Genomic DNA, 16769 nt, shown 5'->3' on the forward strand with positions numbered 1-16769 from the left:
AATTTATTTATAAAAATGAAAAACCAAAACATAATGAACTTTGCCAATGGATTATGATGAGAATCATATCTCATGGAAGTATAAGTCCAAGAAGAGAGGGAAAAGTCAATCACATCTTAACAACCAACTTCCTCTTTTTCACTGTTTACATCATTTTTAACAATTTATCTTGCGCAAACTTATTTTCCATTCAAATTATTTTCGTAAATTCACCAAACCATTTTCTTCTTGACCTAATGAATTCTTGTACTTATTTATTTTAAATAGACACAATAGAGAATGAGAATTGATGCCAAAAAGAGCCTAAGAATTGGCATATTCTCGCCAGCAAATAAGTTGGTGTTTCGACCATCGCCTCAAACTTGCATTTACAAATACAGTCAGTAGAGAGGAAGGTTGAGATCGAAGGACAATAGCTGCTTCTTCTCTTCTTTCATTTTCTCGTGTACGTTCCTCACCACCATCTCCATAGCCTCAAAGTCATAACCAGTAAAACCAAAACTAAACGTAAAATCTCCGGATCCAAGAGCGGAAAGAAAGCTCCGGCCATCAGCACTTATGTTAGGGTTTTCATAGAGGGGTTAAGAGTGGTTTTTATAAAATAATGTATATTTACTATTGTACCCCCATCTTTAACTTTAAAAGTTCAAGTAAACCTACACATAAATTGGGAGAATTAATTCTCACCCATAATCCATAATAGACAAACAATGCATTATGAATTTTGAAAGTTTTTCTATTATTTTAAATAAAAACAACAATGAAAATTAATGCCAAACAATATAAAATAATGAAAAATTCTCATAATAGAGAATGAGAACTGATACCAAAATGAACCTAAAAGCCGACTAAAAGTCAAATGGGCATGACAAATCAGCCAAAGAATAATATGAATCTTTTAAATCGATGCAGTTGTTTGGCAACACCAACACAATTCCAAGAAAATGGAGTAAAACAGGAAACATTGCTAGTCTGGAAACTAAACCGCAACCAGTGAGAGTCATTCATTAATTCCTGTAAGTCGATAACTTGAGGGGTGCTGTTGCTTTCTAACGGCCCCTGTACCTACACCTTGATGTTTTCAAACATTCAACCCTACACCCTTACACCCTTGCCCTCTTGTTGCTACATGCTGGACATTTGTATTGCTTGATGTGCTCAGCCCTTGCAGGAGTGATTTTTACACATTTGCCATGGAACCATCTCTCACAAACATCACAACAAATCCAAAATTCATCATTGCCATAGTTATCCCCACATGCTCCACAAAGCGTCACCCCCTGCTCATCATCATCTTCTCCTATGCTATCTTCCTCTTCTTTTGGGGGAGGAGCCATCTTTGATCCCTTTGTCTGGGGTTCAGATTCCCGGGGTTGCTGACAAGCAACAGCCAGATTAAAATTATGAGCTAAAATAGATCAACTGAGACAAAAACTTGAAGCAAAATTTGAAGCACCCTGTGCTTCAGCTAGTATAAGCATCAGCTGTCTCACTCATTTGGCCAGGGGCTTGCAAATATGCCATACATATATTTATTCTATCTAAAGAAAAGGGAGAGGGCCAGCTACCGTCTGTGTGTACAGTTTCATGCCCTGGATAGTACTGGCGGAAACATGAAAATGGTAGGCAAGGGTGGGGAGAGAACAGATATAACATCTTAAAGAGGTGCTACAGTGATCTGAGTGAGGTGCCAGCATGCAATTTGGGGAAAAGGCTGACGTGTGGCTTTCCTTTGCCTTTAATATGAAAATAATAAAAGATAGAAATATTAATTAAGTATACCATCTTCCCACTTGACTTGCTTTTGCTGCCGCTCATAGGGGTAGCAGTTGATTTGTCCCTTGCTTGCTTTTTAGCAACGCCAGTCACAACTTCAAATATGGTTGGCAGATCATTTATCATCTGGAAGAGCCTCTTCCTGCCATTAATAACCCAAAATCAGCGTCATTACTGACGATCTTTTTTCAATCAATCTACATTTAAGGCAAAGATATCCGGGTTCCACTGACAATGATGGCTCTCCCAACAAGTACATAAAACCAGCACAGAAAGCATGCTCAGGTTAAGCATCCCGTACCAACAAGAAGATAAGGAGTTGTTATTTAACATCTGTTTATTTACCACATGGCCACCATGCAAACAAGGCAATATCTGATAAACAAGAAGACTCAAAAATAGACAATAAGCAAAGCTTCTCCATGTCCTTATTATAGTCAAATACCTATTCCTTAATTAGTGAATTCACTGAATTGTAATAATTAGCTTATAAATTGTACATTTGAAGTTCAAGAATATAACTCAACCACAGGAGTCTAACAGTTCTGCCCACATTCTGGCACACAAACCATGTTCCTAACACTTCCCCCAAAGTTACAAAAAGCTGATGAAATGTCCAGTTTTCATTTTGTCAACCAATTTGTTGATTGTCAATTCAGGTAAAATTGATGCCCAATCTGGTTGCAGCCCAAAGAGGGAAATTAAAAGGGAAATGGTCTATCTTACAAATTTCAATTTTAAATATTAATTTGATTTTACTTCCCGCTCCTCTATCTCCCTTTCAACCAGACAGCGCCTTGCCGTTAGAACTTCTATTTGGTTATATGAAAGTCAGCCTTCTGAACCTCTCTCACTTAGTGCTTAGATCAGCATTTCCATAAGAGGTATTCCCCTCACCATTCTTTTACGAAACTCAAGCTTGTCCAGCAATAAGGTATCCTCTTGCATGATCCTACATACATCAGATATGGCAAAAGTCCATTACTAGTCTTAGTGTAGGCACAAGGGGCTGTTCATAAAGATCAGTATGTTCAACAACTCAGCCTTATCCCAGATAAATGAGGTAGGATACATGGATTCTCTCAAAAGTCAAAGAAATTAGGGGAAACTGAAATCTGCCCAAAGGGAAAAGAAGGCAAGAGAAAAGAAGAAAAGATGAGAAAGGTAAGAAATGCAAAAAGCAAAAGTAAGAGGAAGAGGATAGCTCAAATCAAGAAATTCAGGTACATAGTGCCAACAACAAATCTTTCAGAAATCGTATTTGACACAAGACCACAGATTATGCATGTTCTATACACAACCTGACGTAGGGTCCTTTTAGGCCTCTTCACCTAGCTTTTTAGCTCCTCTAATCGGAATCAGGTACTCCCATTCACTAGGCCATCACTAAGGTTCAGTGGCATGGGCACAGCAACCTCCACATCAGCTCTAATACACTCATTCCTCACTTTATCCTTCCTAGTTCTGTCACACATCCATCTACAGATTCTCACCTCTAGAACACATAGCTTCACTATATGCCACTAGTTAACTGCCCAACTTTCTGCCCAATACATCATGGCAGGTTGGGCAGTCTTGCGGAATTTACCTTTGAACTATAGAGGAAAGTGCAAGTCACACCTCAACTATTCAAATTCTTGGTGAAACATCAACATCTGGAATAATCTCCTGGCAGTCTCTCTCTCTCTCTCTTGCATGTCTCCTATTCTAATTCTAGGAGAAACATCATTATCACAACTAATCACTTAAATTTCACTATTTCATCATCCACCACCAATGTGACTGAAGTTGCCCATTATGTACTCAATCTTTGATATACAAAAATTAAAGCCTCAAGTTTCAAAGGTCAGTCTCCACAACTCTAAATTAAGTTAGCCCCTACTTTTTTCTAATTGCCAAAACAACATTATTCACAAAGAGCATTGATGTAGTATCCCAACTCTCCATTCCCAAGATCAAGTGGAAGGCCAAGAGAACACCCTAGATTTGCTGCCCCATAATTTATTTACTATTTATTCAGTTCTTTAGCGTATGAGAGAGCCTCTACCGGTACAGTCTCTACCTTGACAACTATATTTCAACCTTCTTGAATAAGAAGGAAGGGATCACCAAAGGTATTGGAATCTAGGGGAGGCTAAATGGCTATGGTAAGAGCGCAATAAGAATATAGCTTGAAGCTCCTTGGATGCGTGCTAAAGAGTGCCATAAAGATCTCTATTTATAACCAAAAGGTTGGGCCAAATTGGGTTCCAACAAATATAAAATGGTCATGCTGCATCGACCATTAGGCTTGATACCCAACTGATCAACCAGGAGTTTCAACCGGTACATAACATTATCTCAATGGAATGTTGGCAGTAAATCAGGTTTAATAGCCAATCGATCAACCGGCACACAGATGGATTGCAATATAAGGACCGTCCAAAAATATTTGGGGAATTCCTTTTAGACCCCCAGGGATTGACTCAATAATCACTTTTCCAAGGGGTTGGTTTCCTAAAATGCCTAACTTGAATTTACATCATTATATGCCCCACTTTCTAAGACTGTATAAACCTTTAAAGAAAGTCTTCATATCAATCTTGAGTCTTGAACTAGTGATTGCGTGTGGGGATGTCCATTTCTTGGTCTACCACACCTTAAATCCTTGAAGTCTCCCTTTCATAGACTTTGGACAGCTTCCATGCAATGGATGTTCTCTACTTGGATTTGGCTTTATACATGCGTATGCCTCTCTTTGAACACAAAAAAGTAGATCATTAGCTCATAGTTTTTTTTTTTTTTTTGGGATGAATATAAAATATATATATATATATATATATATATATATATATATATATATATATATATATATATATATATATAATATATATATATATATATAAAACACAAGGAAACAAGAGAACAAGGCCGAAAAGGAGAATTAAGACTCCAGAGACAACAATAAGTCTATTCCTTGGGGTATCATCAACAAGGGGATGGGGAATAGCTATCAGTCTAGAAAAAACATCAAAATGGATAGCATTCCAAATCCTATCTATAGAGCGGGATTTGGAGGTCCATTTCCTAAGATTGTGCTCCCACCATAGGTGATGGATCAAGGCACAGTACACTAGCTTACCAATCCAATCGCAAATGGAAGAGCCTGAAAAATTTCTCAAAATCCAAGACCAATCTCAAAAAAATCCATAGGATCGCCTAGAACGGGGCCAAATGGAAGCAATGGCTTTTCCCCATATAGATCATAGTTATATGTGTTTCTCACCATAAAAAACTTCAAAGGTAGTTGGGTCAATTCCCAATTCGTTACCCAAACAATAGTTTCCTAACAAGATGTATTGCTTTGTTTGTCATTTCTCTTCATTAAAGGGGGGGGGGAATCTAGTCCATAAATGTGTCAAATTTAGTATGTGTTTGGTAATGGTCTTCCTTCAAAACGACTTTCTTCCCAAGATCATTCTCTAGCATTCTCATTGAAGAACGCTGGTCTGAGCATAATTTTGACCATTTTTTATAAAACCTGTGCTCAGAACATTTGGGAATGAGCATGGAATGATTGGCATTTGGTAACTTATGTTTCTGTAAACAGTTTCCCAAACCAAAAATGCCATTAATACATATAAAAAATAAACCCAAAAACAGAAGCTTTTGAATTCTAATACACTGAATCATACTTCAATAATAAATACAAGAATCCAAAGATTATTTAGTAATATTTAAAGTAAAGTAACTCTAGAAACAAGCTCTCAGCAAAATTTGCTCAGTAAGACTACATAGGAAAATCCCCCCAAGATTCAGATTATGCAGAAGTCTTGGGCACTGGGTTCACCCTATTTAATAAACTAACTAATACATCAGTTTTTATTAATCAAACCCAAATTCTTCACCACTTCCATCGTTTCTGCCAACAACCTTGATTAGTTTTCAATCACTTTCAACGCAAAGTTAATATGTCTTGTTAGGTACTCAGGTGAAACAAACTAAGCACCAGAAGTGCCCCCGATTACCCACTCGAACATTCCACACCCTCGACAACAAGTATCCTTTTTGTTAAAGTATAGGGAGATGAATTATTTAAAATAAGAGAGCTACCAACAGCATCAATAATGGGTTGCAATTACAATTAAACAAAAGGATTACCTTCTAAGAATAATAAGATTTACAAACAGTATTTTCACCTTAGCGCTACTATTAGATTTCAAATTCCACTTACAAAAAAGTATGTTAAGTTGGCATGGTTTCAAATCTTGGGATTGAATTAACCAACAAGAGAATATGTGGATTTTTTTTTTGCCAGAGCATAAAAGCATATATGTTAAATGAAAGAGTAGAGATCAGGAGACTTGTACAAACGAGAAGACTCCAAAACAAATAAGGGTCGTACAACCCCACCAAGATCTGTCTAGGGAATATTTACAAACACCTCTAGCAATAATATCAGCAAAAACATTGTTAACTCTAGGAATATACGTGAAAATAACCCTATTTAACAAAGAACAAAGCCTCAAAATATTAACAACTAAATTAGAGTTCATTGAATCTAAAGATGATTGGAGCCTTGGAAGAGCCAAAATCACCCGTAAGCATTCTAAATGGATATGCAAATCAACTGCTTCTAAATAAGATCAAAGGATAATGTCATACCTAATGGCTTTAATTTCAACTAGAGTTGTTGAAAAATTATGTCCATGTTTGCTTTTGAGTCATAGTTGTCACGGCGACGAGGCGATGCGAGGCGGTTTTAGTTAGTTGGGGCGATGAGTCGACGAGGCGCCCTCCGAGGCGCTTTTAAGGCGGTCGAGGCGTTTTAGTGTACATCTCATACACTAATTCATTATAAACATATCTTATATATAATAAAAAAACTAATATTAGCCATTTAGCCTACTCAAGTCATCCAACATACTACAAACCACACATAGTAGGTCCTAAATAAACTCAATCTCAACTGTTTGATGCTGAAAACAAATGGTTTGCACATGGATTTTTATCCGCTCCAGTACTGACACCCTCCCATTCCCTCCAGTTCTCCATTAGATGTTAGACACGTGGACCATTCCAATCAGAGGGATAAAAATTCATTTGAAAAACACAATTTTTTTTCTTCCCAAAACTCTCTCCTCTCCTTCACCCTCTCCATCTTTGGCCGGCCAACGGCGTCTTCGATGGGGAAGGTTTGGTCGTAATAGCAATGAATTCTTCAGAGACTCTAAGAAGATGCAGCGAAGAATGAAGTGACAAAATAATGGATGAAAATCCCATTGAACAAGTGGATTTCTTGATAGGACGGGCTTGAACCCACCGGAAGAACATGAACACTTCAAATCTTGAAAATTCAGAAAAACAAAACCCAAACCTAAAGAAAGTGGTTTTGTAATAGGTTGTCATTCTCAAGAGCCCGATTGGCAATAGCTTTGCCGGTCCTATTCGGAATTGATTTCAATGGATCCTTTCGAAGCCGGAGGTTTGATGTTCAGCTACGACGTCGGAGTTCCAGGCTTCGTTTCTTCATTTCCTCGGTTCGATTTTGGGGATTTTCAGAGAAGAGTGAGTTGGAGGCACTATCATTAGCAAGGAAAATTAAATTCAGGGGAAAGATCAAAGAGGAGAAAGATTAGACAAAGATGCGGCAATCTCTTCTAACCTTGTACAAAATAGCTTACCTTTTTCCCTTCAAAAATAATATGGTTAATTCTCTCTCAAGGAAAATCCATTTTGTCTCCAATCTTGTCTCTGATCTCCTCGACAAGTGCTTGGCTTATCTCTCGTCTGTTGTCGGTCTGTTGTCGTTGGCTTTGTGTTGAAGGTTAGAGCCGAAATTATTGAAGATCCGCATTCTTCCTGGTGACAGCTTGGATGTTCTTCTCCGAGTAGTTGAAGTTGCAGAGGAAATCCACGGAGTCGTATGTCGAGATGTCATACACCAGACCAGGTTCCATTGCCTTCTGCGGATTCACATGTAGCGGACTCCACATAAGCACAGATCTATAGGAGATGAGGAACTTCATTTTCTCGTGAACAAGTTTAGATCTGAAATTTGGAATTGTGTTCTGTTTTGGCTGTAGGGATTTCATTTTAGGAATCAACGGTGGGGTTTTTGACCAACTCGGAGCACTCTCCCATATACATGCGAGCAAACCATGGACGTCGCCGGAGCTGGCAGAGAAATATGTTGAAGGTGATCGTCGCCGTTCATATTTCCACTGTTAGCCACACTGATTTATTGGTAAGACGCCTTTGGCCGGCCGAAGATGAGACAGTGAAGGAGAGGAGAGAGTTTTGGGAAGAAAAAAAGGTGTGTTTTTTAGATGAATTTTTATCCATCTGATTAGAATGGTACACGTGTCTTAACATCTGACGGAGAACTGGAGGGAATGGGAGGGTGTCAGTACTGGAGCGGATAAAAATCCGTTTGCACATGGTGCATCAACCAAGCTTCTGAAAAATTCATGCTTGGGAGCAAATCGTAGGAAAAAAAAAAAAGAAGCAACATACAGTGATAATACAGTCATACACTAAGCAGTATGCAACAACCAAACCAGAAAAAAAAAAAGCAAGTTGTAACAATCGCAGGAAAAAAAAACAAATCCGGTGACATACCGTCGCCTGAGATGGTGACCAACCCCGCTGCAACTACGGTGGCCTTCGTATAAGCCTATGAGGGGGGGGGGGGAAAGAAGCAGAAGTAAGAGAGTAGAGTGACCAGAAGTAAGAAGAAAAGAAAAAAAAGAGTATTCTGGCGACTTACTGTCGCCTGAGATGGAGACCAGAGTGACCGGAAGTGACTCGTTGTAAGCCTGCAACCGCCGGAGGAGATGCAGAAGAAAGAAGAAGGCTGAGATACGGTGGAGTTGCAAAAGAAAGAAGAAGAAAGAGAGTCGCACGAGTCCAAATCCTCCAAAGGCTGTCGCCGGTGACGCTGGCTGTCGCCGGTGATGACGCTAGCTGTTGCCAGTGTCACTGGTGTAGCCGGCGGTCGCTGTCGGAGACGAAGAGAGTTGCAGAGGGAGAGTAGCAAAGAGAGAGAGAGAGACTGAGAGAGAGAGCGAGAGGTTAGGGCTGAGTTTCGATCGATTTCAATAATTCAATCTCGTTTTTGCTTTCTTTTTTTTTTTAAATTAATTTAATGTTACAAATGATAATATGATAATATGTAACACCTATATAACAACTCACCCATTAGATTCTTTTCGATTGGAATCTATGTTTCAAATTAATTTTTACCTTTGATTTGGAATCAAATAATTTACAATTTCTAAACCCCCAATAAGGCGATCGCCCAGTGCAATAAGGCGTCCGTCGTCTGAGTCGACGACTCGGAGACGCCTCATCTCTGAGGCGACCGCCTTATTCACTTTGCCAAAGGCGATGGTTGCCACAGGCCCTAGATACCCGCCTGGACGCCAAGACAACTATCTTTTGAGTTACCACAAAACGGTTACTGTGATCCAATATGATGCATCATCTACTTCCTTTATTTGTTTGAAGTATTATTTCATTATCCATCTACAAATATTTGAAAGAAAGCAAGCTCCTCAAAAATGGCATGACTTGACCTTTGGTAATGACGCCCCATAACCCCTTCGAGTTTCCACTTTCCATTATATGTGAATGAATATTTGCACATAATAAAGAGAAAGTAGTCATAGTATGGAGAATGGAAACCTCAATCCCTCTAAAAAGAGTTGTAGTCCTACTGTCCTAGTATTTTGACTCAATTTCTCCAAATTTTACTATGCTATCAAGTGTGAATTAACAAAAGATTTTTTGTAAGTGGATTTTGCCTCATAGACCCTCGAAATTCCCACTTTATGGGTCTAGGAGAATTCTATAGGTCATTAACTTGAATAGTTTTGGAGATACCAATTGGGCTCAAGTCAAGCTTTTGAGTTTTTAATGCTAAAGGGGTTGACTCCTGCACTGTAGGAATTTCAGTTAATTCTCATCGAAGAATGCCTTTAGATACAATTCCTTGTTCTGGAACTCACCACACATAGGATGGCCTCCCTTATCAAACCCATACATGAACATCATATCATTATTGAGATCTTCCTAAGAGTCTCAATTCCAAGCTCTTCCCTCCACACCATTGTGTTCTTGATCATGGCAAACACATCCTTCGCCCCTTGAATCCCAAGCACGAAGGAATTTCAAAAGGATCACATTGCTAAGCTCATTGGCAAGCAGAAGGATTTTCCATGTCAACACCTCCTTTGGTTTCAGGCCATGACTTCTGCTTCCTCTTGTTCTTTCTTTTCAACTGGTGCAGCAACAGTTGAACAAGGGGGCGGGAATGGGGGAGCAATTGAGAGAATTAGACAAACCACAACACTGATGATGACAATGACAGCGTTGGTAGGGAATGAGGAGAAGGCATCGTTGAAAGGAAGAAAGGGAAGAGGTGGAGCATACGAAAGGGGAGAAACCGGTGCAAAGTTATAGAACCACGACTCTTAGGTTGTTTGCAGCACTTACGTAGGTGAATCTGATGTGCTCCCTCAAACTTGCAAATTTTCATCAAATTCTACATGACAATTATATAAGAGGAATAATATTGCAAAGTGAGCATGGGGTTCAATTTGCTGCTAATAGATTCTTATTCTGATGTTGTCCCCAGATCCTTAGCGAATAAATCAGGCAAAAGAGTGGTAACAAGGTAAAACCTAACACTAGGATTTGTTGCCCGAAAATGTTGACTAGTCGAGTGAACTTGAAAGAGCAACCAGGCACTACACGCACAATGTCCTCATATTCTTGATCTACATTCAAAAATCGTAAGTAACTCTGTTATTGTTGTCAATTGTAAATTGTTCACTTCCGGAAGCACATAGGTAGGAAGATCTAAAGCAAAGAGAGAGGAGAGAGACGAGGAGGTGCAAAGAGCCAGAGAGAGACAGAGACATCTACACAAACAAAGAAAACAGTCTATGTAGATGAGAGAGGGCAGAGAGCAAGATTAAAAGGGGAGAGAGAGAGAGAGAGGGAGATTTACCTCGAGCTTCCTTCACAAGGAGAGTTGAGTCGTGCTTTGTCAAGTCGTGTTTTCCTTTTTGTTGTTTCTCATTCTAAGACTTGCATTTTGTCTTCCCCTATGACACTTCTATTGCCGAATCAAGCTGGCCTTCATGAATATCTGCCCTACTAGAAAGCAAAGGAGGTGGCCAAATAGTGGGGGACAACGTATCTGCTCCGCCTCTATGGGCATAGGTTCGAGTGCAACACCGGAGAAAGAGTGAATGACACCGGATACGGTTCGAAAAAAAAAAGCCAATCGAGCTAATGAAGAGCTAAAGAAGAAAGCGAGCCCCAGCCATGACGAAACAAATCAAATAGTTTAATTTCCTGAGAACAATAGAACTACCTAATTTGCCAAAAATATTTTGGTCGTTCCGTGTTCCGAGAACAATACAATGCCCAAAACAGTTAACCAAATGCGCACTTAGCTTCAATCCTCTACAACAAGTAAAACTTGGTTTCAACTTGGCCTGAATCCTCTCAAATCTAGGCTCAATTTTGGTGTCAGAATTTAGCTAATTCTCAACCCATTCCTAGCATAGCTTGTGCAACTCAGTGTTGGTGATGCGACTTCTTATCATCGTCAATAGCATTGAGAACTTCACATCGAAGACCACTTAATATAGTTCCGCATTGGAAGGGAAAAAAACTAGAAATAGATAACTAGGTCAAGAATGGGGTTCAGGTTAAACTAGGGTTGGGGTATGGTATGATCTTGGGTTTAATGGCAGTGCTAGGATAAGTTTTAAGTAAACTAAACATCAATGAGATGAAAAGACAAGAAGAATACCATTAAATGAAAAATAAAATACCACTGAGAGAAGTTTAGGCCCATGGTACTCACCATGTAATCCTATTGCATACAACAAAAAACTATAAATATTCAAGAGAGCTTTGATTGAAACAGGACATGAAAAATTCATACAACAAAAAACTAAAAATATTCAAGAGAGCTTTGATTGAAACAGGACATGAAAATTTCAAAAATGTGAATGAAGCTATCATAAAGGTTCTAAACAAGTTTATACCTATCATTTTTGTCAAAGCCAAAGCGTGCTCCAAAATAGAATGCAACAGCAAGTAACCATGCATCGCTGTGAACTGCAACCAATGATAACCAGTCCTTCTCTTGCATCCCATCCCTAGCAAAGTTTATTCCCAATGCTGGCTCAGGAAGTTCAGGTGGAACCTCCTCAGCAGGCAATGCAACTTCCCAACTTTCATTTGGTAGCCCGTACAAACATAGGTTCTCCTTCTCTGAAAAAGAATTAACCATTGCTTTCTTCAGCAGCAGATTATTAACCAACCCGCTACAATAGACTCATACCCACAAAAGAACCAAGCTTTGTAAGAGCCAAGTAAAAGTGACCACCAATTAAAATAAACTTTATTAAATCTAAGATTAGCAAATTAAATGACGACAGGAAATGCAAAATCACTGTCACAATTCTGAAACAATGTCCTTGAATTGTTTGATTGAGAAGAAACAAATAAGCATATATGCAGTAATACTAGAACATAAAAAACTACCCAACACTTAACACTACCAAGATTCATCAAACCCATCAATTAACAATAAAACCTGATCGTGACCACACCTACATCCAAAGAACAGAGGCATTAAAAAGTCCAACAATGACCAGAAGACTACAAGGAAAATTAACCACGCAGTTGTAAAAGTATACTGAGCTCTGTGGCAAAGCTACATGCACAGCAAGGCAAGATAAAAACCGCATATCTCTTGCCTGATACAAAATGCAGAAGGAATAACCAAAGAACTACAAACATTAAACATCAAACATAACTTGAAGCTCACCTTTCCACAAAACATTAGATATGTGGACAGAACAAAGACGCTACAGCCACAAGGAAGAACTTCTCTCTCATTTTCCTTTTTTTTTTCTTCTTTTTCCCTCCCTCTCTCAAAAGAGGAAGAGCTATTAGCTTCTCTTTGAACCAATATCACAAACAAACAGTAAAAGTGCAACCAGTAACTACACAAAAGATACAATTAACATCCATCAACCACATTGACAAAACCCCGGCAATCCCATCTGAAGAACAGAACTCACCAGGATCACATTGCTGAAAGAATTTCTCGACATCTACAAAAGGAAAAGGGAAGAAGAAAAAAAAAACACAAAGTAAACATCAATACCCGGGAAGAAAAAACCAAAGGGGAAATGGTTGCTTTCTTTCCCATTTCCCTCAAAAGAAAATTGATAGAAGCATCGGAAGCCAAATCCAACCAGTGGTGAGAGCCTTGATCATCCCAGCGCGCCTTCCTCTGAAATCCTTGAAGACTTCTTCAACAGATCGAGGATTATGAGGCCCCTGAGGTCCTTCCATACCCAAGCGAGGCAATAAAAACAAACGAACAGACGAAGACAATCCAACTGTAAAAATGTACACGAGGCTGTATAAACCTTTAATACATGTTTTTTTAAATATACATAGAGAGACAGAAACAAGAGGGAGGAATAAAGCGCAAAAATTGATGCTTTAATGGTAGGGCACGGATTGAATTGATTTGTACGGGCAGAGCGCAGAAGGATAACCAGACATATAAAATGAAAGGAGGAAGAACTTAGGGTTTTTCACTTGATGTCATAGACAAAGGCAGACGAAAGGCTGAAGAATCGCCTAGGGTTTCTCCTGCTCATCTTCACTAGTTAGGCTCTTTCACGACGAAAGCTGGGACTTTTCTTTTTGTTTTCTTCTCTCGCTCTTTCTCTGCCTGCGCCCCCACCTCAGTTTGCTCAATTGGAGAAGTAGTACTAGGTACACGAGACAAGCAGGCCCGAAACGCACATATGATTCTGATTCAAACTCAAACCCAAAATCCTTCAATCGTATTACGGGAAAAATAACATCATGCTTTTTTAGAAAAAGAAGTAACATGGAAGATAAGCATTAGTGGTCTAGTTTACGACTTAATGTAAGTCTATCTTAGAGATTTTAGGATAGAATTAAAAGTATAATATCATAATTATTCATGTATTATATCATTATCACTAATTATATTATTGATATTAATGTTATACGTAAGGTGTGAGATTTTGTGAACAAATGCATGATATGACGTTGAGTTGACCTCACTGAGTTATGTTGAACTCTTTTATTTTATATGTTTGTTTCTATTAGAATATACAACAGGTTATGAAGACTTTTTCCAAATGGAAGATTCGTTACCAGCAGACTGACTTTCTTGAAGGGTGACTGAATAAGGTGTAGACTTGCATGGAGCTTCGCGCCCGTACCAGGACTATTCCTATGAGGCTGAATTCTATTGGAGGATTAGCTCAATTTAATTCCATTTCAAACAAACTATTTCTCCTTTAAACTCTGATTTTCTTTCGATTAACTTAACTTTAGCTAATGGATAATTATAAATTATTGATAATTCAAATTTGATAACTTGTTATTTAAACTTGATTTATTCTTGTCTTTGGATTGTAGTATGTCATAGGTTTGTATAAGTTTGTCACTAAACCGAGATCCTGTAGTATATTACTCCACGGGTATTCAGGTGTGAACCGAATCCGACTAGGTAGGATGAGACAGGAGGGTCTTGAAGATTTACCTTTTAAAGTTGTTGTTGGTAAATGGGATCGACATCCTCTCCATCTAGGCATTCAGTCTAACCATGTATTGGGCCGTTGGATGCCTTGGCCAAGGCATCAGAGTTGGTTTATGGGTGCCATGGGCTACGTATCCAGCAGCTGGACACCTAGACACATTAGATGCCCAGCCACAAAGGGTCTGAATTTATGGCGAATGGACTCAGCTGGGGAGAATTGTCTTATGTTACTCTTCTGAAACTTTGCGACATATTTTCTTTAGTTGTCTTTGGTCGAAGCATGTGCTTGCTATGGGACCTCTAGTCCTTTGGTCTGACATTCCCAAGGCGAATTCTATTTTGGACCTACCGTTGGATCTCTGCTTCGGATTGCAAGATTCTCCCACTTGGATTTTTGCAGTTGTTTTGCATATCCTTCTATTATATCTGGAAGGAATGAGCTATGGTTTCTGGAAAAAATAAAAAAAAAACCCTTAACATGGGTAAGGTATTGGATTGTAATGATTTTAAATTCAACAATTAAAGATCTCTCCTACTACTCCGGTTGATTTACGTTTTCCTTCCCCTACTTTATCAGTTTATCTTCCTCGGCTTTGAGTGGTTCTTATCTCGACCAACGGAGAGTTTTTTCTCTCCTGAAATCTTATTAAGGCATCTACTTTGACTGGGGTCTACTGTTTTCGGTCCATAGCGGACATGCTTGCATTGAGATGTTGGCTGGCTGGGTTTTCAGTTTCACCTGGAGGTTGTGCTGTGTGGAGATTTGTTTGAATTCAACTGGCAAAGCAGTTGGACGTGGACATCAAGCATTAGGGGTCTAACCACATGGGTCTTCAAGCTTTGATTCCTAGGCTTGAAGGTAAGGTTTAAAGTAACCCAAGATACAATATAATATTAATCGATACATATCCATTATCCATATTGAATTCAACCGATACAATACATATTAATAGATCTCTACATTGGATTGCATAAAATACATTGACCAATCTTATATAATACTCCTCTACCCTAGAGCCTGAAATTTAAATTCAAGTCCAACCCAACCCAACTGTCGGGGTTTGAAAATCTCCAACCCTAACATGACCTAACTCTGCCTGCCCAGCCTTATTAATGATAGAGATAGAAAATAAAATGGATGATGTATTGCTATTAAGTAGAATCGAACGATGACTTCTTTATTGCAAAGAGTATTTTACAAACCAAACAATGCTGCATTACAAATTGACAATACCTTTTATCTATAACTTCAATTAAACTTAACTAATGCAATATCAAGTTGGGTCGGGTCAGATTGACCATAGGGGTAAACCCTAAGGCTGCGTTTGTTTGCTGGAATAAAGTGGAGTGGGAAAATTCTTGAAAAAAATGTAGATTTCTTACTTTTTCCTTAAATTCCAAGATAGTAGATTGTTTGGTTGCTTGGGGTGGGAAAGTGAGAAACTTGTTTGATGATGTAACAACCCAACCATCCCACCCCAAGCCATTTTAAAACCCCACATATTTGGTGAGACTTTGTGAAAAAATTTGAAAAAGTAAAAAATAAGACCCACCATTATCACTTTTCCAAAAATCATTTGCTTTCTTTTCCTTCTCCCTCACCTGACTACACATGAATCCCACATGTTTTTTTTCTCCACCACACTTTTGCAAACAAACACAGCGACCCAACTAACCCAAGCCTACTGCGTGGGTTTTATTGACACCCCTGTTATTGTAGTTCTATTAAACATCTTCTAAGAACTCAAGTTTCCGTTTGTCGGATCCTATGTTATCCGTTGATCTTGTTGCCAAAGCACTTCACTCCCTTGGCACAACAATACATTGTTCTCTTGTTTTCCAAGAGACTTTTGTAACAATTGCTATTATATATATTTTCAAATATATTTTCCTTTTTCATTAAAAGTAAAAAAGAAAATGGAAGGAACTATTCTCTTCCATCTCCAAGCCCTAAAAGATGATAAAGAAGACGAGCCATGTGGTGGGAATCCAATGAGAGACAAACTACGGTGTTTTAAGGATTGAAAGACAAGGTTTTATATGAATTATAGAGCAAATTGAAATTAAACTGATGCCCTTACCTCAAGAAATGTACTGTACAAAGCACCAAGCACCAAGGATGAACCAACAGAATCGCCAACTATACAATATAAATTTAGGCATTATCAAGTGATCAGCCTAACGCAATGATACAACAGATGGAATCTTTGACGGCAACCACCTGGATTACCCTCCGCCCCCAAAAAAAAAAGAAAAAAGAAGAAGAGACGGCAACCACCTGATGATTAATCGGTTGAAACGCAAAATTCTGCAGAGAAAGCCGTATGGCTCTAGAACCCATTATGTAGCTGGTTAAGCATGAAAATCAGGGTTCCCAAACACCAGTCTTTCATCAAGC

At 38.7% G+C, this 16769-nt stretch overlaps 1 protein-coding gene across 1 annotated transcript; it reads right to left on the reverse strand.

Moving 5' to 3' along the window:
- Positions 1-467: 467 nt before the first annotated feature.
- On the reverse strand, positions 468-13690 carry AL6 (alfin-like 6). Its single transcript, XM_089163873.1, has 5 exons — positions 13041-13690; positions 12864-12896; positions 11820-12048; positions 1783-1918; positions 468-1376 (listed from the first exon to the last, which is right to left on the reverse strand). The coding sequence occupies exons 1-5, from the start codon at positions 13138-13140 to the stop codon at positions 1104-1106; spliced, it is 771 nt and encodes a 256-aa protein (XP_089019999.1). The 5' UTR covers positions 13141-13690; the 3' UTR covers positions 468-1103.
- Positions 13691-16769: the final 3079 nt, after the last annotated feature.

The sequence above is a fragment of the Hakea prostrata genome, chromosome 7, assembly GCF_041222555.1.
Source record: "Hakea prostrata isolate BN-2017 chromosome 7, UWA_Hpros_2, whole genome shotgun sequence".
Classification (NCBI taxonomy): Eukaryota; Viridiplantae; Streptophyta; class Magnoliopsida; order Proteales; family Proteaceae; genus Hakea; species Hakea prostrata.